This window comes from Ailuropoda melanoleuca, chromosome 2 (assembly GCF_002007445.2).
Source record: "Ailuropoda melanoleuca isolate Jingjing chromosome 2, ASM200744v2, whole genome shotgun sequence".
Taxonomy (NCBI): domain Eukaryota; kingdom Metazoa; phylum Chordata; class Mammalia; order Carnivora; family Ursidae; genus Ailuropoda; species Ailuropoda melanoleuca.
This window is the reverse complement of record NC_048219.1, coordinates 22,166,081-22,192,549: the sequence shown is the minus strand read 5'-3', so window position 1 is coordinate 22,192,549 and position 26,469 is coordinate 22,166,081. Positions and strand designations below refer to the sequence as shown.

Below are 26,469 nucleotides of genomic sequence, written 5' to 3'. Positions count from 1 at the left end.
AGGTTGTCCTAGTTCAGACCACTATTAACACGTCACTACATCACTGTCTCTCTGGTCTGCGTATTCCACTCGAGCCTCCTTACGCTGCAGCCAGCATCTTCCTAAAACATAACTGTGATTACACCACTTCCCTGCAGTTCTCTTTCAGGAACTCCTCGCTCCCCTCAGGCTAATCCGGTGGTGCTTCTCAAAGGGAGCACCTCTGGCACTTGGGGCAGCTGCCGGGTGCTTCACAGGATGCTTAGCATCTCTGTGCCTCCTCTGTCCCCCCCCACCCCCCATTTCCAACCCCCGAAAGGGCGGTTCCTTCCTCACAAGAACTGTTGCAAGAAGTGCCTGTCCCACCGCCTTCACCTTTGCTGCGGTGCTTCTAACCAGATCCTGAGACACGTGGGAGGCTCCCCCAGGCAGTTACCTGTGTTCCCAGCATCCAGTACAGGCTGGCTGAGGGTCTGCAGCCAGTGAAAGACTGAAGGAAGAAATGAATTCCAGAAGGGACTGAAGGCTAAGGGGCCAGACATCTACTTGTGGACTCTGGCACCACGGGCAGGGCACGCCCTCTGGCGGCCACCGCCTTCTCCGTGCACGGTTACAGAGGCTGCGGGGTGCAGGAGGCACCCAGCCAGTGGCCCTGAGGCATTTTCCCCGTCTCCAGGCCTCTGGATGCCTCCTTCAAACCTAAGCATTGGAATATGGGACAGTTAGTGCAAGACCACGGTTTGAAAAGCCCTGCATCACCGTGGAGGTCCCCTGCCACAGCCCTACTCCCGGCTCCTGCGATGCCATCGCCTGACTCTGCCAACACAACGGTCCCACAGATGTCCTCCCCCCTCCCACACCATCCACTCACCCACCTCAGTAATGTCCACCTCCAGTAGTAAGGCCTGCCTGACAAAAGTCCAGGAAGGGCTCACTGACTACAAACATTAAGGCAATTCTGTATTTTCATCTTAATGGGCCTTCAACGTTTTAACAAGTAATTTCTCCGTGCACTTCAAAACTTTTCCCTCTCTTGGAGTTTAAGACCCCTTTCTAGCTGCTGCTTCTCAGTCTTCTTTGACTTAAATGCTAATACTCCTCAGTGTCCCACCATCGATACATTGATGGCTCTCAAATTTCTTCAGTCTAGATTTTCCTATTGAGTTCCAGGCCCATGCATCCAGTTACCTTCTGGATGTCCATCAGGTACCTCACATATATCCCAAGTTTAACTCTTCACCTCTCTCCGTCTTTTTTCCTCCTCATTTTCTGGCTATGAAGCACTCCAGGTAAGAAGATAACGGTGGTTTCTGGAGTCGAGAGAGACCTGGGTTCTAATCCTAGTTCTGCCCAAGCTATGTTACTATCCAAAAACCTGAGTTTCCCTCTTCTATAAAGCAGAGATATTAGTTGCTATGTGGTCTTGTATGGTTCCCCATCACCTACAGAAAGTCTAAACTCACTAGACCCATTTCCACTTTGGTTTCAGTTCCTTGAATATACCAGGTACATGGTCGGCGCTGTACTCTTTGCCTGGACACTCCTAATCCGCACTCTTCTGACCCAGCACACCACTACCTGTCATCTGTTCCTCAGGTTTGAGCTCAGATGTCAGCCTCTGGGAAGCCAGGTTGGGCTAGGCAACCCTCCCCTGACAGTGGGAAAGTATTCCCAGCAGCAGCATAGACCTTGAGTTACATTTGTGTTGACTGAAAGAAAGAAGCGAAAGACAAAGATGGTTTCCAAGAGCATGTATTACACAGGTCTGAGTGCAAGAAATGGCAAACCACTGCTATGTTTGCTTTAAAAGCTCATCAGGTACCAACGCCAAGTCCTGATGCTTTTGAGGGCCCCCTGGGTCTCGGCCTCTCCGGAGTAGGCTGGGCCCAGGCTCCTGGGTGAGGGGGCAGCTTCTGCATGGAACGTCCTGCCTCCTGTCACCTGAGGCATCAGGCACTTTCGTGATGCCCAGGGCTGGCTCCTCTTTCTCTCTCTGTGTGCACTCGGGCTCCCATAGCCAGCTTTGGTGGGGAAACTCACAAGGTGGATGGACCAGCCCAGGGGCACCAGGTGGCCATGACTTCCCCACCTGTCTGGGAGACAGGTTCTCAGGGTGGGCTGGAGTTATGGTTTCCAAATCTGGGGAGCTGGCCATCCCACCTTCCATTGTCGCCTTTCTGCTTGGGGATGCCCTGTCTGGACCCTCGACAAGAAATTTCCAAGACCATGGGCCTGACTCTCCAGAGGTGGAGGAGGCAGCAGAGCGACTGGTGGGGAGAAGTCCTGAAGAGCTGGGACAAAGTGCTGTGAGTGCCTGGGTGCGGAAGTGCTGGGCCTTCCAGCAGCCTTCAGGAAGGATGGGGTCTGTGGGTCCAGCCTTACCGAGGCTGGGGGCCGCTGATGAGGAGCTGGCAGCCTCCTCAAAGGCTTGTGGGATCCCAAGCTTCCTCTGGGGGATACTAGGGCCTTCCATTCTGGGAGGCTTCAGTGTGACCTCCGTCAATAGGCCTGGGACCACTGGGTTCTGCCTCTTGGGGTCCCTGGACAAGAAGGCATCCTCTTCCTCACCCTCTCCTGCTCCTGTGAGGGGAGGGACCCGGCTCACTTCTGGGGTTGGTGCCAAGGTCGGCTCCTGTACACCTTGGCTGTTCTCGGGCCCCTCCTCGGCGTCATCCTCTGAGGAGTCAACCTCACGGATGGCTTCCTGCTTCTGCAGTGACTCTCGCCGTTCAGCCCGGTCCTGTCGGAGGGTGCCTAGGGCCCATGAGGGAGAAGGCTGCAGCACCCCCTTCCCGGGCAGTGCCCCCTTCCCAGACAGTACACTCCTGGTCCCGACCACCTCTAGAGGGCTGACTTCCCTGGGTGGCAGTTCCTTCTTTAGCTCGGGGTGGGGCAGGTCAAGGCTATGCTTTCGAGAAGTAGAGAGCTTCTTCTCGGAAGCAGCAAGTGCAGCTGCCAGTTTCTCAGCTGATTGTACTCTCTTTAGCAGTGGTGAGCGGGGTGGCTCTGCACTCTTGGGCCGTGAGAGCTGCCTGCCCAGAGGAGGCGACAAGTGAAGCTTGGCAGGGAAGGCTTGGGCTCCATGGCCAGACAGGGGTGATGGGGAGCGCTGGGGTGAAGCTGCTGGCGGTGGGGAAGGGGTGTGGGCCAGTGGTGACAATGGGATGCTGCCGGCCGACTTGCGCCGCGGAGAGCGGTACTGGCGCTGGAGCTTGGGTGCCAGGCCGTGCAGGGAGCTGGGCCGTGTGTGCCCAGAGCCGGCTGGAGAACTGGGCACGCTGGAGCTGGGGGAGCTGCTCTGTGACGAATTCCCTCCCACTTTGCACACACAGACAGACACACAGACAAAGGCAGAGCAATGTTAGCTGATAGAAGTGACTGAGGGGCAAGACAGGGCTAGCCCTGGAATGTCCCAGGATCAAGGTGACCCCACCAGCGATCCAGAGCCCAAGCTACAGAAATAAGTCACTCTCCACCCCTGTCCCCTCCTCCCCAAGACTGCTGGGTCTTTCGGGGGTAGGGTGAATGAGTTTCAGAGTGGGGCCACAGAGAAGCACAGAGAGCCTAGGCTCTTTCCTACCTCCCAGGGGCTGTCTCTGAGATCTGCAGGGAGTACTTCCTACCTGAATGCACGGCATCGGGGGTCACCCGGTAGCCCTGAGTGGGAGATCGGGGGGAAAGACTGTGGCTGTGTGTGGGAGAGCCTGGCCCACTCTCCCCTGATGATAAGGAGCGGTTAAGGGAGGAAAGGCTGCGGCTGGTGTGGAGCAGGGATGCCTGCTTGGTGATCTTCCGGAATAGGGAGCTCCTTTTTCTGCTGCAGAAACAAGGGTCAAGGGCTGAGTTGGGGCACAGGGCACACACAGCACATACTGTACCCAGTGGCCAGGGCCTGCAGCACACACTAGCCACCCAGGTGGCTCAGTCTGGCTCACCTTTCTTGCCCATCTTTGCCCCGGCTCCGCTTACTCCTTCGGGCCATCTTGGCCTTGTAGCTGCCCTTCCGAGCTGGCCCCACTTTAATGGATGTGTTCTCCAAGGGCGTTGTTGAAATAGACACCTTGTTTCCACTCTGGGGAACAGAGCGTGAACCCAAGCTAAGGTAGTGAACATATTCTTGCTCCCACCCTTACCCTCGGGCACGGCGACACCACAGCTCTAGCTTTTGCCCCTGCGTTAACAAGTCTGAACCACAGGCCTTCCTTCCCTCTTCACAGATTAGGGAATGGCTCCAACTGGAGCCTGGGCAGTTTGGGGTTGAGGAGGCAGAGAAGAGCCTCATCTGGCTTGTTCTTCAGAAGGATCCCTGCGCCTTGGTCAGTGAGGACGTCGCTTTCCAGTGAAAACCCACTGCTTTGGGTGCCTCTGTCCTCAGTGCCACATGTGCCCAACTCTCCCACTCCCTTATGGCCAGTCGCAGACTCACAGGGCCAGGGTCATTTGGGGACCACGGAGGCAGCATACCCAGCACTAACCTTCAGAATCAGCTCCACCACTTCTGTATGCACCAGCCCATGCACAGGCTCCCCGTTGACATGAGTGATGAGGTCACCCTGACGAAGCCCCGCCTCACTGGCTGGACCTCCATCCTCCACGTGCTGCCCCAGGGAGATAACAGTCCTCAGTCTGGAGCCTGAGCGTGAAGTATGGGGCCTGGTTCTGCTGTGACCCACCTCCCTTGTTCCCCTGAGGATAGTGTCCCCAGGGACAGAAGCAGGGACAGACAGGCCCTGGTGAGGGGAAGGCGAAGGAGTGATGAAACTGGGAGACAACAGGTCAGGAAGGCAAGACATACCCACACCATGTGGTGCACAGTGTAGACATCCGAGTCACCCATGTAGACACGGATGGCCCGCAGGGTGAAGCCATACTTCTTGCCAGCTCGGTGGATGATGATGGGGGGCCTCAAGCTGCTGAGAGCTGGCAGGAAGTCCCTGCTTGGAGAAGAATCCCTGGATGATGGGTTGGATGACTGGGAATGTGGGGACATGGGGCTGGCCAATGGAGAGCAGGTGTGTTCTGGAGAAGGAAAGACAGGACTGAGCAGGTCAGAGGCCCCTGGACTGGCCATGCTCCCAGCCCAGCCCTATCTAGGCTGCTGATCCCAGGCAGCTGTAGTCACAGGCAGAGCCTAAGCCCGGGGACGTCTTCCCCACAGACTTGGAGCAGCAAAGCTCCTCATGTGCGCAGACCCTCCCCAGGAGGCAACGGCAGCGAGCACTGAGCGCGCGCTTGTACCCTTCAGGGGCCACATACGCTCTCATACATGTTCAAACATCACAGTTGCCCTACGAGCTACCACTAGTTTTTTGATGAGGAACTTGAGGCCCAGAGAGGTTAAGCAACTTTGCCAAGGTCAAGAGCCATTTGGTGATGGAACCAGGGTTTGAATGTAAGCTCTGTGCCTCAGAGCTGGTGCTCGTTACACAGTGCCACCCTGCCCTGTGGCACTATGCACACGCAACCCGACACCAATGCACACCTCTACAGATCTCTCACCTCATGACAAGGGGGCAGCTGTGACACACAGCCCCTCGGATACCTGCTCCTCAACACACAATGCACAGACATGCCTGCCACGTGCAGACCCCTGCCACGTGCAGACCCCTGCCACAGACCCACAGAGATCCCAAGGCCCTTCCTGTGAGTTTTATCCTAGTTCCCTGGCGGTCCTACCTGCAGGAATGAGGAGGGACAGGGTTGTGGCTGAGGCAGACTTGATAACTTTGTTGATGGGGCGAGTGGTGCGCTTTTCCACAGAGTCCCCAGAGAGCAGCCGGTGGCGGGCCCTGCGTACGGCTAGGTCACTGATGGCCTTGGCTGTGGCTCCCTCAGTCACCTGTGGGGTCCCACGGCCTCGAGTCTCCACAGCTGTGGGCCCAAGTGAGCAATGAAACCTGCAGTGCCGCCAAGCCTGGCCACCCTGCCCGCCCGCAGTACCCTCCATTCCAGGCCCTCTGGCCACCTGCTGGGCCACACCTGGGCCGGAACCGCAGCTCTGGCCAAAGGGCTCTTCGTCTAGCTTCAGCCGCCGCTCCACTGGCCGTTCAGGGACAGGCCCAGATACCCCTTCTCCAGAAGGGGGTGTCAGAAGCCATGTACCCTCCTGCTGCTGTCTCCTGGGGGTGCTACTGGCCTCATCAGGGCCCTCAGGGAAGCGGGGAGCATCCAGGAGGCCTGAGCAGCGGCGTCGCACTGTCAGTGGAGGGCTTGAGTCACTCTCTGTGTGGGATGACTCGGACACCGACAGTCGCTTCCTCAATCTGTGATACATAAGGTCCGGGTGAGATAGGCAGGCAGTCTCCCTCCTCTAGCCCAGGCTTCCTTAGGGGCTCACAAGGGTTATAAGTCACAGAACATCTTCCTTCAGACACTCCTCTGGAAGCCATGCTTGTGATGCCCCCTCACTGTCACCAGCACTCCGCCCCGCATCTGAATCTCGCCCATGATCTGTAACAACTGATGGATGGCTGTGCTGCCCACCCTAGGGGAGTTCTGGGTGCTCACATCTCAGGGGAACCAATCACCCAGCTCCGGTCTCGGCCCTTCAGCCCTGCCAGGCCATCAGAGCGGTCGTCCTTCTCCTCGCTCAGGCTGCGCTTGGTGGGGGGTGGGGCCCGGCGCTCCTCGAGCAGCGAGAGCCGCTCCATGCTACTATACACCTGTGGGCACAGAGTCTGTGCTGGGGACAGGCCCCAACAGCCGCACCTCCCAAATTATCCTTGGCACCTGAAACCCAGGAATTGGAACCAGTTCTGCCCTTCCCTCCTCCATACCAGGTGAATATTTGAGGAAGCAGTCTTCCACTGTCAGGGCCTGGAGTGGTTCTTGCAGTACCTGTCATATGCAGGCCCAGCCCTTTCTTCCTCTTTTCCTAAGGGCAGCCCCATCCCCTGCTCCCCACACCTGCCCCAGCCATGGCCCCTGACAGGCCCACTTCTCCCAGTCCTCCTGTCCTGCCCAGCCCGGGCCTGTTCGGTCGCACCTTACTGAAGCGTGGAGAGCACGAAGAGAACTGGCGGATCTCCAGGCAGCCATCCTCACTCACTTCTTCCTCGTCCTCTGAGTCCACATGGTGGTAGCGCTCTGAGCGGGCTGGATCAGACACACAGGATGGTTCCCTTTAGAGGCCCCTGGTGGTGCCTCCTTCTGACCCTTATCAGACCTCAGAGGGCCTGGAGAAGTTGTCCTGATGCCAAGTTTAGGGTGCACAGGGCTTTCTGGGCAAACAGATCCCCAGGCCTCCCGGTCCCCCCAGTGGCCTTACTGTCAAAGTAGCTGGTATCATCCTCTGACTCCAGTTGAGGAATAAATTCAGCCTTCTGGCGAAGGAGTCCTGTCCAGTCCAGGCCGGTAAAGAATGAGTGCTGCTTCACCTCAGAGGCGCTGCCTGTGGACAGGAAGGGCACGGGCAAGGGCGCGGGATGAGCTGTGTGGCGTCCAGACCGGCAAGTCCAGTGAGAACCCAGACCTCAAGAGGCCAGTCCCGACGGCCTCAGCCCCAGCACCTCTCTTCTTGCGCTCACAGGAGCAGGGCAGTCTCAGGATCAGACGCGTTCCCCACACCTGAAGCCTGAGCTTCCCGGATGCATGGACTCAACCTCCCTCTTCCAAGTTGTGGGAAAGGTCAGTGGGGCCTGTCCTACCTGTACCCAGTCTCTCCAGAGGGTTCTGATGGAGCAGTTTAGAGGTGAGGTCCTGGGCATCTGGTGGCAGAGCATCATCCCCCTCAGGCCACACAATCTCATCTGAGGAGTTGGGGGAAAGAGGGAAGGAGTGGGTTAGAGGAGGGTCTCGGAGGCTACAGAGTGGGGAGATAAAGAAGAGGGTTCTAGGACAAGATATGGGGAGGGAGGCATAGAGGGCCTTGCCTGGGATCCAACTCCTTAAGTTCTATAGGTTCCTGTCCTCCTAGGGGGTCTCACAGCCACTCGCCCATGGCCCATCCTGTGATCCAGGACTTGCCCTGTCCTGAAGCTCTAGCTCAGCCTGACTCTACACCTCAGACACTAGTTTGCTCACACGCATACAAACTCATAGGATACACACACACACACACACCACAGGCACACTCATGCCCACACAGGGGAGACATGAACACAAACAGAACAAGACCTGGGTGACAGAGGACATGTGCGCATGCACACACACACATCTAAGAGGCAAGCATACTACACACACACACACACACACACACACACACGAATTCACAACATGAGCCTCACAGGTGCATGCATAAATCCTATTTGTGGATCCAGACTCTGTCTCCCCAGTGTGCCAGAGTGATGGTACGTACCACTGATCACTTGCCCAAAGAGCTCCTCCGGAGTATCTCCAAAGAAAGGGACGCAACCCACCAGGAACTCATACAGGATTATGCCCATGGCCCACCAGTCCACTGGTTTCCCGTAGCCCTGACGCAGGATCACCTCAGGCGCAATGTACTCCGGGGTCCCGCATACCTGGGCACAGAGAGCCAGGCTGGCTCAGCATCCTGAGGCAGCTCACTGGCATCACGGCTGAAGGGGTGGGGATGCTCCCACCTCTGGAGAAGTCTCTGAATGAGGACTCAGCTTACTTTGGTTAGAGAGCAAGATCAATAGGAACCCGGGGTATCAGAGTTGGAACTGTGGGTGGGGTGAGTTCATGTACTTCCCAATTAACCAAAACATTTAATTCTAGCCTGGAACAACCACCCCCCTGAGCCCTCGACACCTCTTTATGGCATCTAGTTCCCAAAACTGGCCTCTGCCCTCCAGTCTCTCAAAAGATAGTCCCTTCAGTCATATGACCACTACAGGGACTTGCAAACGGTTACCGTCTGAACTGTCAAATCAGGGAACATCCAGAGGCTACTCTCAGGAAGCTGGGCCACAGCCAAGTGGAGACTTGGAGCTGTGTTCCAACAACAACAGACTCCAGAAGAGCCTTGCCCTTGACTGAGCCTAGGAGGTTCAGGACTAATTTCAGGTGAGTCTCTGAGAGTAACAATGGTTACGTGACCTATTTTCTCCAAACCCTGAGGAAGAAGATGATTTTGGATTTTATATCCATTATGATCCTTGAGGCCCACCCCATTTTCCAAATGTTCTACCTTATCTCAATGGAACCAAAAGGTGGAAATGATAGCAGCTCCCACTCTTAACATGTAGCTACAGGGGTAAGTATGTGGCCCCTTACCACAGTTTCTGAAGTCTGGACCTCAACCCCCAAGGTCTCAACCATCTTTCCTTACCTGCTTGTCCAGGAACTCCCGGGCATCCTTTTCAATGTGGCCCTCATACAAGTTTGTTGTCAGGCTCATCAGGCCAATTTTAGAAAGGCCAAAGTCAGTAAGCTTGATGTGCCCCATGGATGTTATCAGGAGGCTGGGAAGTCAGAGACACGAAAGTATGGGGTTATTTCCTGGTTTTCCAAAAGTGCTGATTTTAACAGATGCCAAATTTTCCCACTCAGGCTTCTACAGAGTTCCTGTGACTTGAGCAGGGTAGCTTCAGCAGGGAGACAGGCAGCTGTGAAAGAAAAGGTATCTCTGGTTTTGTGAGTACTGCGTTCTGCACAAGCAGCTCCCTTGCCTTTTGTCCATTCCCCCAACTCATTAATGTTTACTGCCCTCAACCGCACTCTCCGCTGGGCACAGGTACCAGCTAGCTGAGGGACTGACTTTCTTCCACAGAGCAGTCAGCCTCATCCCAAGGCTCTAGCCATACCCAGTCCCCTCTCCTCACCTGGGTGTCTCACAATACCCAGGCTCAGGGAGAGGGGAAAGGGGTACATCATCTTGTTCCACGTCCACAGCTGGTTTTAAAGGAGGACTGGCTGGGAGAAACCAGAGATAAGATCTCACAGAAAATGGTCTCTTTCTTCTCCTGTCACATACTCTGCCTGAGTCATTTCATTTCATGACAAAGTCTTCACCCTGCCACCCCTTTATTCAATGATTTCCAAATCAGCACCTGACTTCCTTTATGAGTTCCATGCCTACTAACTGCCCAGATGTCTTATAGGCACTGTGAACTCAACCTGTCCGAAACAGAGTCATGCCTCCTAACTGGTCCTCTCTGCAGAAAATGATTTCTGTCACCTCTGAGCTCTCTGATAAGTATTTTATTGATTATTTATAAAGATACTCTGGTTCCTGAAAGGTCTTACAACAGAGTGACTAACACAACAAAGTAGGTATTATTATCCCCATTTTAAAAGTGGAGGAACAAGAGGCTCTGAGGTTTAATTAACAGATCCAAGCTCACGGAGTTAACAAGTGGTCATTTGAACTCTGGTCTGTCTAGTGTCAAAGCCACTTTCCATGACAGAGGCTTATCCCCATGCACTAGTCCTGAATTGGAAATCTGGATGATGTCCCAGACTCCTCCTCCCTTTTCCTCTCCCACGCCCACCCCCACCTTTTGGTTTCCTTTCGTCTTCCTAACGGTGTCCCCTCTCTTCTTCATCCTGCAGGCGTGGTTGCTTTGGCCTGGTCTCCTGGAACAGCCTCACCATCTTTCCACTGGCAGAGTGATCTTTCTAAACCTAAGTCAAAATCTGAGCGTGTCACTCTATCATACCTCTGGCTAACAGGCCCTTTGAAGACTCGCTAGCACCCTTCAAAATAAAACCCGAACCTAACAAAGAGACGGTTGATGATCTAATCCCTGCCTGTCTCTCCAGCCTTATCTCTTACTACGCAGACCAGTTCACGATCCCCGTCTCCGCATGATCTTCTATTCCTAGTTCCTGGGCCCATGCTCTCATACCTGTGTACCTTTTGCAAATCCTGCTTCCTGGCTTTAGAAAGCTCCTCTCACCTTTCCCATCTGACTAATGCCTTCCAAGAAGTAGCCTATACGCAGCTATTTCTGTTTCCCATACTGAAGTTCTATAGGTCAGGGACTGTCTTACAGCCCAGATTACAGTGTTGGCCCAGAGATGTCAGCAAACGTCAGAGCAGCCATCTACTAGGTGCTACCGACTCTCTCCTGCTTGGGTTCTTTAGCTGAGCTCCTCAGTGGCTCTTACATGTCACTGTGGCCTTACGAAGCCCTGCCAGGCTCGCTGGTAACGGGCTTTGTATCTGGGGTGGTCAGGGGCTAGAGTATTAGGCCTAGACAGACACGCACACGAGCACTGTTTTCTAGCAGCCATTTTGGGATAGATTCAAACACGCTGTGTCTGCCTCCATTTATTTAGAAACCCAAGAGGGAGAACTTGGACCAGGGACCCAGACAGTGGGCATACTTGTCAGGCTTGAGGTCACGGTGCACGATGCCGTAGTTGTGTAAGTATTCCAGGGCCAGCACAGTCTCCGCAAAGTACAGACGCACCATGTCCACAGGCAGGGCCCCAATGTTCTTCAGCAGAGTGGCACAGTCTCCTCCTGTAACAAGCCCAGGACACTATGAAGGAAGGATCCCGTTCGCTACTACTCAGGATGGTCTCAGGCTTATAGTGTCTGAGGCTGCAGGGGATCCCCTGGCACCAGAGACCAGAAATCTAGCTCTTCTGCCGCTGGTACAGGGGGCAGAGTATGGAGAGGTGTAGACAGAAGGGAATCTGCCAGTGGCTGTCAAGGCCAATGTTCAGGCCAGAAAGGGTAGGAACCCAGGCCTCCATGTCTGTGAAGGGACTTACAGGGGTAAAGTTATTTCAGGGTGGGAATCCTGTATATTATAAATATATCTGACTGAGACTTCAGCATTTTTCCACTTATGTCCTTCCTGCTGGCTATCCTTTGGGTTTTGAATGAGATAACATTGTAAACTCCCAGCATGTACTCCCTGAATTAAAAGGAGAGTTTCGTTCAGTTTCAACTTCAAGACTTAGGCCAAATATCTTTGGAAGCTGTACCCAGCAGTGCAAAGGGAAGAGTGAAGGTCACTGGGAAAGCTGCCATCTCTCCCCAGGGAGACCCCATGATGCTCTTCGACTCCATCCCTAGAGCATTTTGTGTGGTCTCAAGGGGTGTCCCCTTCACAAGCCATCAGTCAGGGCAATGGCATTCCTTTCTTTCTGAGGGGTCAGATGCAGTCCTCCCAGCATGCAACTCTGGGCTTGTGTGGCTCTGCGACCTCCTTTGTTCCTGCCTGGCGCCAGCAGCAGAGACCGTCCAGGCTTTGGGATACAGGATTCTACAGCTGTTGGGCTGACACATCTTGTCCCAGAATGCCTCTCTTTGCCCCTGATATGGGCAGCCTCATGCAGCTACGACTCCACAAGCCTCTCCCTGTGAGGGACATGGAGCCTTGTGCCCACCATGGCCGAATGGCCTCTGAGATCCTAAGGCAGAAACCAATGCCAAAGAGAGATTGGGAAGCTGGGCCCTGAAACGTCATCCCTATACAAAGCTGTTGGTCGCAGCTCAGGGCCAAGCTTCACACTGTGCCTTGGCCTCCATGCCAGGCCACCTTCCCCCCAGTACCTTCAACATACTCCATCACCATGCACAGGTGGCGCTTGGTCTCAAAGGAGCAGAACATGCTGACCACAAAGGGGTTCTCGGCGAAAGTCAATATGTCACGCTCCACAAAGGCCTGCTGGATCTGGTTCCGAAGGATCAAGTTCTGCTTGTTGACCTTCTTCATGGCAAAGCGCTGCCGGGTGGATTTATGCCGCACCAAGAATACAGCCCTGGAAACACAGCCCATCCCATCTCCCATGGGCCCTCAGCACCTGGGCTGTGCTCCCCACCACCCAGAGCTGGGGTGTCCAAACTGCCTCCCATCCCACCTTACAAATGCACAGACCAAAGGAACAGGGGTGTGCTTATTGATGAGAAGAATCTGGGCCTCCTGCCCACAGAAATCTTCAATTTCCCAATACACTAAGTCCTGAGGACACAATTGAACCCTTCCCCAGAGCTCAGCAAAAGGACAAATGCTACCAAGAGGAATGGGGACCTTGTCTGGGAAAGGAATACTGCTCAGATGTCAGAGGAAACTGAACTCCTGTCTCTCCAGGAGGCTTTGGGGAGGGAGAGGGTCTATCCTGACGCAGCTGCCGCCCAGAGGACTGGGTATTATACGCTTCTAGAAGGAAGAGCCCAAGGCCTTACTTAGCTCCAGGCCTGGCCACACCCTCACCCCTGCCTTTACCCATAGGCGCCATTGCTGATGAGCTTAATAGTTTCGAAGTCCTCTTCAGACGGTGTCTTTTTAGATGTCAGAGATGCCCCACGGCCCTGGAAGACAAGAGCAAAGGCAGGAGGCAAGCATGCTTCTCAGAGCCCACGTGCTTGAGGAAGCAAGAGCCCCAGCAACAGCTTGGCTCTTAGTCCTGTTGCAGCCCCCACCCATTCTTCCTGATGCAGGAGCTGAGTGACTTCGGACATAGCGGGTGCAACCACCCGCTCCTCTGTCCCACCCTCAGACATCCTCTCAGAGAGGACTTGCAGCCCTTTGCTTCAGAGGGCCCAGCCTACAGGATTGGGGCAGAAGCTCAAGGTCTTTACCTCCACTGAATCATCTGTCTCTGGAGTGTCGGGACTGTCATAGCTGCTCAACTGGGCCATTTCTAGAAACAAAGCAAGGGCACAAGAGAAAGGTGTGCACAGCAATGTCAGGTACCTCAGCAATCTACTCACAGCACACGGCAGGTGCATGCAAGGTAGGCAATCATATTTCCTGCATCTGCCTGGGGTGCAAATCCAGTCCTGTGGCTCTGTCCTCAGAGCAGTTACAGCTTTTGGGCTTGTTTGCCAAATAATATTGCCACTCCTATTTCTAGAAGCCCAGTGCCATTCACAAGGCCTGGCAAATTTTAAAAATCTTCCCTCAAATTTAGGACAATTCCTGGAAAACAGAGCCCAAGGTTGAGCTATTGGTCCCTATCCTGCTTTGCCAGTGGGGTTGGGAAGCAGGGAAGGTGGATGAATAGAGACCAGGGACTTAGAAGCCCAGGGTTCCTGCAGGCGCGCAGTGTGAAGCCTGGAAGTACGGAGAGATCTGCTGAAGCCCGGGGTCAGGACTACACCAAAGTCACAGGAGGGCTGGTAAGGTGGCAGAAGGGGAGGTAAGCATGCAGACGAGGTGACCATTTTTGAAAATGTAATTGTGGTTCTTTGTCGTTGACCTCTTTTGACATTAGGTTCTAAATCCAGCCCAGCAGGGCTCATGGCAATCCGGGTTGGGTTATATCAGGCAGACGTGAACAAATCTGAAGGAGGGGCTGCACTATGACAGAGGGTACGGGGTTCCTCTGACAGCCTTGAGGCCCCTGCTGCTGCGCCGTGTCCATGTCCAATCTAAGGCTCTTCTTCCAGTGGCTTCCCTGCAGTTAGAGCCTCTGGGCTGTGGGGCGTGTTTGCAGCCACCAGGCAGCATGCTCACCCTCTAGGGGATCCCGTGTAAGGCCCAGTTGACTAACGATGTAGCGGGGAATGTCACATTTAATCCCTTTTCCCTCTTTGGCATGGCCCTCGGCTGCTTCTAACAGATGGTAGAACTCTTCAGGGTCAAACTCCTGCACAAGGGGAGAGAGGCAGTCAGTGGTGAGGGCTACAAGTGAAGGCCTCCTTGGTCTTTACAGCACATACCCCAAGGACGATGAACAGGACTTTTTCTTTGTGATGGGACACCCTTTTCCCCAAATACCCAGCAACATCATGACTCAGGGATCATATGAATGGGGACAAAGCCGTCTTCCAGGTCAGCTCCAGACTGGACATCCTAAGCATATGCTGTCTTCCTGACAATAAGAACCAGACCTTTTGGTTTCAAGATAGCTCAGCCCATTGACCCGGTCCAAAGCCACCTGCCAGCCCAGCGGCACGGTCACACACACACACACACACACACACACACACACACACACACATATGTGCACGCCTGCCTTCAGAGATTTACGAGCGCCTCCTAGATGCCAGGAGCTGGAGAGCCATGCGGACAGCACAGCAGTCCTTGTCTGCCCGAAGCACGTAAGAATGAGGGTTCCATCCACTGAGCACCCACTAAGTGCCACATTCTGGGCTAAACCCTACTAACACCAGGGTTCTATGACCCCAGTGAGGAAATCAAAGCCCACAGAGAGGCACTGACTTGTTCTTGTCACGCCTTGGACTTACCGCAGTTGCAACACTGCCCGCAGTATCATAACCGTTCTTTCCATGTTTCCACGCCTCCTACCTGAGGCGCTAAAAGACTAACTGCACTACAGAGGGAGCACCTGAGGACCAGGGACTCTGCATTGCTTGTGTCTGTGTCCCCAGCGTCTGCCATGAAGGAAGTGCTCAGTAAAGTGCTGCTGCATGATGAAGTGAAGGACTCGACTTATGCCAACGGAACTGGCTGTGCTCCTGACCGCCCGGACCGCCACTCACCTGGGGCCTGCTCGGTGTGAGGGGGCCAGGCTAATACCGCTCAGGAGCAGCCACTTTCCTCACAAGAACTCATCCGGGCCCCCAAGCTGGCAGATCGTATTTAAATAAGGACGACCACAGTTTTGCTGTTAGCGGGACACCTCCCCTACACGCCCCACCTCCTCTCAACCTTCTCGGGAATCCACTCACCAGGCATTCCAGGAGTCGAGCTGGGCGCGCGATGACAATCATCAGCTTCTTCACCAGCTGCATCACGAAAGCCACTTCTGAACTTTCTGAGCGCTCATGAGCCTGTAGAGAAGACAAAGGTTGGCTAAGTGATCCACTGGCACAGCGTGGTTGGGCTAATGCAGGACGGGGCTGTGCAGAGCTGGCTCTGGGGACAAACAGTTGGGTGGTACAGAGACTTCTGCAAAATGAAGACGTTAGAGGAAGCCAGTGAAAGCACTGTGAAAGGGAGCTTCGGGACACTACATGACACCAGGGAGTGCTGCAGAGACGCGTGGCTTTACTTGTTCCCCCATCCAGATCCCAGCTCCAGGGGCAACTCTCAAGGGAGCTTTCACTGTTCACTTCCCAAACCGGACAGAATGTCAGGAATAGAAAGACTTCAAAGCAGGAGGGAGGTGACCTGATAGGTTTTTTAGAAAGATCATGCTGGCGGTAGTATGGATGGCGCACTGAAGAGTGCAAGCCGAAAAGCAGGGCAATCCACTAAGGGGCTACTGCGGTAATGTGCATGAAAAGGCATAAGCCCTGGCAAGAAGGATGGAGAGAAACAGACAGCCTGGGGCCATTTCCGAGGTAGATGACTGAGTAGACCCGGGGCTGGAAGAAGCAAGAAGAGAAGGGAAATGCAACTACAATTTTAGGGGAATTTCGGTGAACCCACAAATGAAATAAGAAATATAAGAAGATAAGTGGTTCAGGTAAGGGCAGGTGGAGAAGTTCTGTTTTGGATGTGCAGTTTCAGGTACCTATACCAGATACTTTCTTGGGTATCTACCCAGCCCAGGAGCCTTTCTCTTTTTCATGGAAACTGCTCTGACGTCTAGTAGCTACATGTGTATTGTGTGGCTGGCTGCCCCTTCTATCCCACCTCCAGCAGCTGACCAGTGTGGATGACTTTCCTATGAATTTAAGAACGGATGGAAAGACACAGAGGAAAAGCAGCACAGAGAAAAACGGCATGAGAGGAGAATAACCACTTCCTGAGCTTCCCACAGCTGCTGGTTTCTGGTTTTGGTCCCTTAGGGCCCGGTTGCATTCCTATCTTCAATTCTCGAAGACCCACCCTTTGTAATTAGTTTCCCCTTCCTGCTTAAACTAATCCAAGTTCGCTCTCTATTATTTGCAATGGAAGAATAGTAACCAACCAGCAGTCAAAAAGTGGAGGCGTCTTTTTGAAGCAGCTAGCAACACTGATCTGGAGCTGAGGAGAACAGGGAGGGACGGGACACAGCCAGGTGGGCCTGCTCAGTATATGGATGACAATGGAAGACATGGAAGGATGAGGCTGTCAGGGAGAGCATGAAGAAAGGAGGAGGAGGAGAACCGACGCACAGGGTGGTACCCTGCAGAACACGAGCATTTAATACTTTTACTAATTTTTTTTAAAGTTTCTTTCTTTCTTTCTTTCTTTCTTTCTTTCTTTCTTTCTTTCTTTCTTTCTTTCTTTCTTTCTTTTTTGGTGATCTCTACATCCAACATGGGGCTCGAACTTATGACTCTGGGATCAAGACTCATGTGCTCTTCCGACTGAGCCAGCCAGATGCCCCCTAAAGCAACATGAACACCAGCATTTAAGAGATGGGCAGAGAAGGAACTTGTGAGGAGGCAGCAAGACTGTAAGACTGGAGAGAACAGTGTCATGACCCCCAGCAGGGAAGAAGGTCCAGGAGAGGTATTCATGGTGTAGAGCTCTGTGGAGTTGTGAAGACAGATGAGGATGGAAAAAGGCCATAGGATCTCTTTGGCAATTGGTTTGTTCCTTGGTGACTTCTGCCTGAAACAATTTTAGAGGAATGGTGGGAAGGGAAAGTTGAAGGCAGAAGACCGAGCAGTGAACAGGTTGTTAGGAAAGGAAAATAACAAATGAGGACCGTTTAAAAAAAACTGGTTATGAAATGAAGAAAGAGGCTGGGAACTTGGTGAAACTCATTTATTCTTTTAAGACTTAGCCCAGGGGCGCCTGGGTGGCACAGCGGTTAAGCGTCTGCCTTCGGCTCAGGGCGTGATCCCGGCGTTATGGGATCGAGTCCCACATCAGGCTCTTCCACTGTGAGCCTGCTTCTTCCTCTCCCACTCCCCCTGCTTGTGTTCCCTCTCTCACTGGCTGTCTCTATCTCTGTCAAATAAATAAATAAAATCTTTAAAAAAAAAAAAGACTTAGCCCAAATATCAACTCTGTGAACCCTCTTCTAAGTCCTCTGCCTGTACCCCACCCCCCACCAAACACACAAGCACAGGAAGTAACTACTCCCTTTTCTATGTTGTTCGCTCATACCACATGGTACCACATGTTGTTTTATAACTAGTTGTCTGTTTCTACAGCTACACTGTAGAGCCTTGTGAACAGAGACCATGTCTCTTTTTCTTCCCTTGCGCACTGAGACTAGCATAGTCTCTCCTGCACAGCTGCCGTCACTGTTTGTTGATGAAGTGTATGAAAATATGATCTTAGGCTCTGGAATAAGACAAACCTGGGTTTGGGTTCTAGCTCTGCTACTAAGAAATGAATTACGTTGGGCTCACCTAGCCTCTTTTAAAGCTTTGGTTTCCTCATCTGTAGATTTAGAGAATAGGAGTACCTTACAGTATTGTTGTGAAGATTACATTAGATAAATTAAATGAGATCATGTATTGTCCAGTAGGCACTGAGTGCTCCATAAATGATAGTGATATTTTCAATGTAAATCTTACCATGCCATTTTCCAAATTAAAACCATTCAATAATTTCCCCACTGCCTTCATGCTAAGATCTGTTCCTCACTTCAGCCTTTGCCCCTCCCCCCACCCCTCCCGTTCTAACTCTCCAGAATTCATCTACCAACTCTTCCCTGCAGGGATCCTTCACCTGGTCATACCAAATTACTTCATCTGCAATTCCTGGAATGCACCTAGTTCCTCCATACCCCTCTCTGGCTAGTGCCAGCTACTGGTGGGCAGACTGACCGTAAGTGGTTGTTCCTGGGTATCCTTTGATTACTCTCATGCTACATTTACTGTTTACATTTGTTTTGTTGTACACAGGTCTGTAAATATTATTGCCTTAGATATTTGTATATAACTTGGGTTTTGTAGCTTTTATTTATTCAAAATTCACATGTTAATGACTTATGGTGGTGGTCTACCCTGGGCATTATATGGTTAAAAAAGAAAATACTTCCCTTCAAAAAAATTTTTAATGCAGAAACAATAAATTTCATGGAAAATAAAAAAAAAAGGAGAAAAGAACAACAAAAAATTTTTTCCTAGGTCTGCTGAATTCCTACCTACTGGTCAAGACTCAACTTTTCCTGAACTCTCCTTGCAGAACTGTGCTCAGAACAGACCTTTACCATTCAGTGCTCGTCAATCGTAACCACTATAATACATAAAAGTGAGATAATTCACATAGAGGGCTCAAGGTGGCGCCTGGCACACAGTACACTTCAATAGATGATCCGTGTTCTTTTCACTTGTTGACGGGTCTATAACCCCACTCAACAGCAAATTCCTTGAGCTGGAACCTGCAATGAGCTTTTTTCTACATCCCCAGGGCCTAGCAAATTAGGGAACAGATGAACACACTGGCTCCATATTCAGTGCTCTTACTGCACCAAACAACCTACTCCCAGGGGGCCATGAGTCTGGAAAAATGCCTGAAGGTTTTGGGGCAAGGCTCTGACTTCAGCATTTCAGATCAATCTTAGATATACAAGCAACCTGGGAAGTCACTCCACCTTGATCCTTTATCTGATGCCACAATCCTGGATTCCTACCCACTGTTAGAAAGTTACTCTTTTTTTTTTTTTAAAGATTTTATTTATTTATTTGAGAGAGAGACAGCCAGCGAGAGAGGGAACACAAGCAGGGGGAGTGGGAGAGGAAGAAGCAGGCTCCCAGCGGAGCAGGGAGCCCAATGTGCGGCTCGATCCCAGGACTCTGGGACCATGCCCTGAGCTGAAGGCAGACGCTTAACGACTGAGCCACCCAGGTGCCCCTAGAAAGTCACTCTTGAACAGAAACAAAGAGCTGCCAGGGATGTGCATGAGAATTTAGTCTGCTAAAATCATATTTCTACAACGTTTGAATTTAAGTATTACTCTTGAAATCAGAAAAAAAAAACATTTTTGTAGAAGGAAGCACTTTTTCATCTATTAAATCAAAACTTGCCTCACTGTAACTCTTATCGATTGGGTTAACAGGCCTTTTAGAGGACAGGGAACAATCTGCTACTTATTATGTATGAGAAATCTTCCAATATTTGACAGCAATAATCATGGTCATCTTTAGCCATCTTTTCTCTAGATTCAACTGTTTCCTAATTAAAAACAAAACAAACAACTTCCCACTCCTAATTTCTAGACTAACACACTGAAGTCCTGTTTGATCATTAGCCCTGGGTTCTCAGCTCAGTTGAGCTGACCTCACCAGAGCAAGGTCATGTGTCCGGAGGTAATAGGGGTCTGGATTAGGAAATACTCTAGTATGTGAAGGGGCACACGTCCTCCCCACTGTACTAATGGTATAATATGGGGCAACTGTGATTTGAAGGAGGAAGGCAACAGACCATCTCACTGTAGAGTGTAACAGGAAAGCAAACCCTGGAGCAGGAAGGGGTGGTTGAGAACTCACTGTATGGGGTGCCTGGGTGGCTCTGTTGATTGAGTTTCTGACTCTTGGATTTGGCTCAGGTCATGATCTTGGGGTCCTGGGATTGAGTCCTGCGTTGGGCTCGCACTCAGCACAGAATCTGCTTGGGATTCTTTCCCCCTCCCTCTCCCTCTGCTCCTTCCCCACCACTCGAGTGTGCAGGCACGCTCTCAAATAAATAAATAAAACCTTAAAAAAAAAAAACCCAACTTATTGTATACTGCGGTCTTGACCATCTCTGGAGCAAGGAGGTGACGAGCTGGCTGAGAAGACTGGAAACACCATTAATGCCATTATCATAGCTTGGAATAAATAATCTAATACCTCATGGAGGATGTACCAGAGTTCCACCACAAGGACACTTACATCTTGTAGAAGTTTCTCTAAATTCTCTTGAAGTTCATAGAAGTAGTGTGATGTAATGAGACGATTCTGAGATTTATCCAGGCAGTCTCGGGCCATCTCAATCACCTGATGATGAATAAAGCTCAAGGTTCCATCTGCCAAGGGCAGCACACTGTCTGGAGTGTTGGAGGAAATGAATTCTGCAAGACGCTCTTCCATTTGTGCGGTGGCCTGCAAAAAACAAGAAAAGTGACACTTCCCTTCCAGGCCCAGGTTAGTTGGGAGGATATGCCTGAGGATACACTCTGTGATCCTGGTTTCCTGATGCTGCATTTGGGGAACCTGACATCGGACACAGGAAAGATGACCCTTAAGTCAAATCCAAACATAGTCAAGGGGCACCTGGGTGGTTCAGTGGGTTAAGTGTCCAACTCTTGGTTTCGGCTCAGGTCGTCAGATCAAGCCCCACATGCGGACCAGAAAGTCTGCTTCTCCTCTCCCTCTGCCCCTCCCCCCACTCATGTACTGTCTCTGTCTCTCTAAAATAAATAAATAAATCTTTAAAACAAACAAAAACATGATAGTCAAGGCCGGCCTCTCTTCTGGCCTTGTCTATTTCCCCCCACTCCTTGGAGGGCCTAGAAGTGTTTGCTGCTCTCTCCCTTGAACGTGCTGCCTCAGGCCTGTTTACGCTGTTCCCTGTCTGTAGCTTCTTCACCTGCCAGGCACGCCTTGCAAACTCCTTTCATTCCTTCCAATTTCAGTTCCCACATCATCTATCTCTCCTCTGGGAAGTCTTTGATTCCTCCAGGCCACCTAGGGTTTCCTTTCGTCTGTGCTATTGGCCCTCCCAAGTACATAAACTTACTGTATGGACACTGCTATTTTCTAAAGACTTCTCTGCACTGGGAATTTCAAGTCAAAGAGAATTTACCTCAGGATCCTCTTACTTGACCTTAGGACCCAAATGGACTAAGCAGATGCTCAGAGAGTATTTATTGAAGGTGTGAACCTGCCTCCTCATGGACCTGGACCCTCAGGAGAGCAGAACAGGTGTCTGGCTCAGAAGCCTCTTGGGGACCTAACAGCATAGTCATGCCAAACTACACCAGTTAAGTTTCTAGCTGCCTATCTAGGACTTGGCCTTCTTTCCTTTGCCACCAGGTAGCAATTCTGATTTCCAATGCGTGTTTAGGGGTGTATGTGTATGTCTGATATTTTCACCATAAGCATTTTTGCCACAAACATTTAATTGGCCATAAGGCAATTTTGCTGTAAAGGAAAACAATAGCTGGTTCAGAGTTTCATTTGACAGTCTGGTTCCATTTCTCCAATGATGTAGTACTCCCATTCTTCATATAAGTCTTAGCCTTCGTAACAGTCTATACAGTAGCTCAGAGTTTTGAACCCACATTTCCCATAGAAATTTGGAATCTCTATAAACGGACACGTGACAATATGCCAAGGACAACCAACAGCATGGAAGGCTTTCACAACGCAATACAAAGCTCAGTTATAAATACGTATCCTCGTGGGGCACTTGGGTGGCCCAGTCAGTTAAGTGTCCGACTCTTGGTTTTGGCTCAGGTCGTGATATTGGGCTCACATCGGGCTCTGCGCTTGGCTTGGAGTCTGCTTGGGATTCTCTCTCTTTCTCCCTCTGCCCTTCCTGCTCATGCTCGCTCTCTTTCAAATCAATCAATCTTAAAAAAAAAAAAAATACATACCCTCATATGTAGAAACTGATACTTCTCTTAATGAAGGATGGAATTTTGGTGAAAAAAGAAACAGTGCGATGCCAAGCAAGAAGATGAACCAACAAGCAAAACCAACATATCTAATGCTATGACCAAAAGACTTTGAGGACAAGTGCTTAGGTACAATCAACAAAATAAAATCAGTTATTTGTGCTGTATTGCCATGAATCTACACTCTACATTTTGAATTTATTAAAATATTTTGTATTTTGCAATAGCCTTTTAATTTCGTTATTCGTTTTTTGTTTTTTTTGTTTTTGCTTCATTATGCCCTTTTAAATGAATGTCCTTCATTTATTTTGGGGGACCTTAGTTTTTACACCAAAAATGCCTAGCGGCCAGTTATGTAGTGAAAGTGCTTATGTGAAACTACCTAGAACCGCGTGTATAAACACATATCTAACTATATGTGCACACAGGTATGTGGTGTGTGGGGAGAGAAAGAGGCAGGGGGAGGGAAAAGGGAGTGGAAGGGAAGGAATCATAACGTATTTTGTCTAACAGTGCATCTTTACATTGACGGAGACACACATACAGACACACGCAACGCTAGAATGACAACACAATACCTAACACATACAAGGAGGAGGAGGAAACGTGAGGTGCATTTTAAACACTACACACTCCTAAACTTTTTTAAAAAAAAATTCTTCATTTAGGGGCACCTGGGTGGCGCAGTCGTTGGGCATCTGCCTTCAGCTCAGGGCGTGATCCCGGCGTTATGGGATCGAGTCCCACATTGGGCTCCTCCGCTAGGAGCCCGCTTCTTCCTCTCCCACTCCCCCTGCTTGTGTTCCCTCTCTCACTGGCTGTCTCTATCTCTTCAAATAAATAAAAAAATAAAATCTTAAAAAAATTTTTTTTCATTTAAATTCAATTTAGTTAACATGTAGTGTATTATTAGTTTCAGAGGTAGAATTTAGTGATTCATCAGTTGCATATAACACCCAGTGCTCATCACATCACATGCCCTCCTTAATGCCCATCACCCGCTTACCCCATCCCCCCCACCAACCTCCCCTTCAGCAACCCTCAGTTTGTTTCCCACAGTTCAGCGTCTCTTATGGTTTGCCTCCCTCTCTATTTTCATCTTATTTTTCCTTCCCTTCACCTCTGTTTATCTGTTTTGTTTCTTAAATTCCACATGAGTAAAATCATATGGTATTTGTCTTTCTCTGACTGACTTATTGCATTTAGCATAATACCCCCTGGTTCCATCCACGTCACTGCAAGTGGCAAGATTTCATTCTCCTTGATGGCTGAGTAATATTCCATTGTATATAAATATGACATCTTTATTCATCTGTCGATGGACATCTGGGCACTTTCCATAGTTTGGCTATTGTGGACACTGCTGCTATAAACATTGGGGTGCATGTGCCCCTTCTAATCGCTATGTTTGTATCCTTTGGATAAATACCTAGTAGTGCAATTGCTGGGTCATAAGGTAGTTCTATTTATAACTTTTTGAGGAGCCTCCTACTGTTCTCCAGAGTGGCTGCACCAGTTTGCATTCCTACCAACAGCGCAAGAGGGTTCCCCTTCCTCCGCATCCTTGCCAACATCTGTCATTTCCTGACTTGTTAATTTTAGCCATTCTGACTGGTGTGAGGTGGTATCTCACTGCAGTTTTGATTTGTATTTCCCTGATGGCTAGTGATGCGGAGCATTTTTTTCATGTGTCGGCCATTTGGATGTCTTCTTGACAGAAATGTCTGTTCATGTCTTCTGCCTATTTCTTGACTGGATTTTTTGAGTGTTGACTTTAAGAAGTCTTTTATAGATTTTGGATACTAGCCCTATATCTGATACGACATTTGCAAATATCTTCTCCCATTACATAGGTTGCCTTTAGTTTTATTGACTGTTTCTCTTGCTGTACAAAAGATTTTATCTTGATAAAGTCCCAATAGTTCATTTTTACCTGTTTCTCTTGCCTTTGGAGACATGTCTAGCAAGAAGTTACTGCGGCCGAGGTCAAAGAGGTTGCTGCCTTGGTTCTCCTATAGGATTTTGATGGATTCCTGTCTCAGATTTACAGGTCTTTCATCCATTTTTAGTCTGTTTTTGTGTATGTATAAGGAAATGGTCCAGTTTCATTCTTCTGCATGTAGCTGTCCAATTTTCCCAACACCATTTATTGAAGAGACTGTCTCTTTTCCATTGGATATTCTTTCCTGCTTTGTTGAGGATTAGTTGACCACAGAGTTGAGGTCCACTTCTGGGTTCTCTCTGTTTCATTGATCTATGTGTCTGTTTTTGTGCCACTACCATAGTGTCTTGATGATTACAGCTTTGTAATACAGCCTGAAGTCCAGAATTACGATGCCTCCAGCTTTGGTTTTCTTTTTCAAAATTACTTTGGCTAATCGGGGTCTTTTCTGGTTCCATACAAATTTTAGGATTGTTCCAGCTCTGTGAAAAATGCTGATGGTATTTTGGTAGGGATTGCACTGAATGTGTAGATTCCTTCAGGTAGCACAGACATTTTCACAGTATTTCTTCTTCCAATCCACGAGCACGGAACATTTTTCCATTTCTTTATATCTTCCTCAATTTCTTTCATTGGTGTTCTATAGTTTTCAGAGTACAGATCCTTTTGCTTCTTTGGTTAGGTTTATTCCTAGGTATCTTACAGTTTTTGGTGAAATTGTAAATGGGATCGATTCCTTGATTTCTCTTTCTTCTGCTTCATTATTAGTGTATAGAAATGCAACTGACCTCTGTGCACTGATTTTATATCCTGTGACTTTGCTGAATTCCTGTATCAGTTCTAGCAATTTTCTGTGGAGTCTTTTGGGTTTTCTAAAGAGATTATCATGTTGTCTGCAAAGAGTGAAAGTTTGACTTCTTCTTTACTGATACGGATGCCTTATTTTTTCTTTCTGCTGACTGCCAAGGCTGGGACTTCCAGTACTATGTTGAAAAACAGTAGTGAGAGTGGACATCCCAGTCATGTTCCTGACCTGTCTTAGGGGGAAAGCTCTCAGTTTTTCCCCCTTGAGGTGATATTTGCTGTGGGTTTTCTGTATATGGCTCTTCTGATATTGAGGTATGTTCCCTCTATCCCTATGTGACAGAGAGTTTTTATCAAGAAAGGATGCTGTATCTTGTCAAATGCTTTTCTGCATCTACTGAGAGGATCATATGGTTCTTGTCCTTTCTTTTATTTATGTAATGTATCACACTGATTTGTGATTGTTGAACCACCCTTACAGCCCAGGAATAAATCCCACTTGTTTGTGGTGAATAATTCTTCTAACGTACTGCTGGATCCTATTAGCTAGTATCTTGGTGAGAATTTTTACATCCACATTCACCAGGAATATTGGTCTGTAATTCTCCTTTTTGGTAGGGTCTTTGTCTGGTTTTGGGATCAAAGTAATGCTGGCCTCACAGAAGGAGTTTGTAAGTTTCCCTTCCATTTCAATTTTTTGGAACAGTTTCAGAAGAATAGGTATTATTCTTCTTTAAATGTTTGGTAAAGTTCCACTGGAAGGTTATCTAGACCTGGACTCTTGTTTGTTGGGAGATTTTTGATTACTGATTCAATTTCTTTGCTGGTTATGGGTTTGTTCAGGTTTTCTACTTCTTCCTGGTTCAATTTTGGTAGTTTATATGTTTCTATGAATGGATCCATCTCTTACAGATTGCCTAACTTGTTGGCATACATAATATCGTCTTATAATTGTATTTTTTTGGTGTTCGTTGTGATCTCTCCTCTTTCATTCATGATTTGATTTATTTGGGTCCTTTCTCTTTTCTTTTTTGGTAATTCTGGCCAGGGGTTTATTGATTTTATTAATTCTTTCAAAGAAACAGCTCCTAGTTTAGTTGATCTGTCCTACTGTTTTTTGGTTTGTTTTTTTTTTACTCTATATCATTGATTTCTGTTCTAATCTTTATTATGTCTCTTCTCCTTCTGGATTAGACTTTATTTGCAGTTCTTTCTCCAAGTCCTTTAGGTGTAAGCTTAGGTTGTGTGTTTGAGACTTTTCTTGCTTCGTGAGGAAGGCCTGTATGGCTATACTCTCCTCTTAGGACCACCTTTGCTGCATCCCAAAGGTTCAGAACTGTCGTGTTTTCATTTTCATTTGCTTCCATGTATTTTAAAAAAATTCTTCTTTAATTTCCTGGTTGACCCATTCATTCTTTAATAGGATGCTCTTTAATCTCCACGTATTTGTGGTCCTTCCAAATTTTTTCTTGTGGTTGACTTCA

The 26,469-nt window shown here is 49.6% G+C and overlaps 1 protein-coding gene across 4 annotated transcripts in view; it reads right to left on the bottom strand.

Moving 5' to 3' along the window:
• Positions 1 to 1,715: 1,715 nt before the first annotated feature.
• Positions 1,716 to 26,469, bottom strand: part of MAST2 (microtubule associated serine/threonine kinase 2) — a 213,424-nt gene continuing 188,670 nt past the window's right edge. For 3 of the 4 annotated variants that reach the window (XM_034651722.1, XM_034651731.1, XM_034651738.1), the window contains 20 exons: positions 20,513 to 20,722; positions 15,479 to 15,580; positions 14,301 to 14,433; positions 13,424 to 13,485; positions 13,068 to 13,153; positions 12,395 to 12,603; positions 11,215 to 11,353; positions 9,215 to 9,347; positions 8,276 to 8,441; positions 7,626 to 7,727; positions 7,247 to 7,369; positions 6,965 to 7,074; positions 6,487 to 6,641; positions 5,959 to 6,242; positions 5,656 to 5,850; positions 4,775 to 4,998; positions 4,455 to 4,577; positions 3,915 to 4,051; positions 3,603 to 3,796; positions 1,716 to 3,297 (listed from right to left, as the gene is read on the bottom strand). In XM_034651722.1, coding sequence (XP_034507613.1) covers positions 1,772 to 3,297; positions 3,603 to 3,796; positions 3,915 to 4,051; positions 4,455 to 4,577; positions 4,775 to 4,998; positions 5,656 to 5,850; positions 5,959 to 6,242; positions 6,487 to 6,641; positions 6,965 to 7,074; positions 7,247 to 7,369; positions 7,626 to 7,727; positions 8,276 to 8,441; positions 9,215 to 9,347; positions 11,215 to 11,353; positions 12,395 to 12,603; positions 13,068 to 13,153; positions 13,424 to 13,485; positions 14,301 to 14,433; positions 15,479 to 15,580; positions 20,513 to 20,722 — 4,413 coding nt within the window. In that variant the 3' untranslated portion in view covers positions 1,716 to 1,771. The remainder of the gene's footprint in view (positions 3,298 to 3,602; positions 3,797 to 3,914; positions 4,052 to 4,454; positions 4,578 to 4,774; positions 4,999 to 5,655; positions 5,851 to 5,958; positions 6,243 to 6,486; positions 6,642 to 6,964; positions 7,075 to 7,246; positions 7,370 to 7,625; positions 7,728 to 8,275; positions 8,442 to 9,214; positions 9,348 to 11,214; positions 11,354 to 12,394; positions 12,604 to 13,067; positions 13,154 to 13,423; positions 13,486 to 14,300; positions 14,434 to 15,478; positions 15,581 to 20,512; positions 20,723 to 26,469) is intronic. The other variant, XM_034651745.1, reaches the window with a different exon arrangement.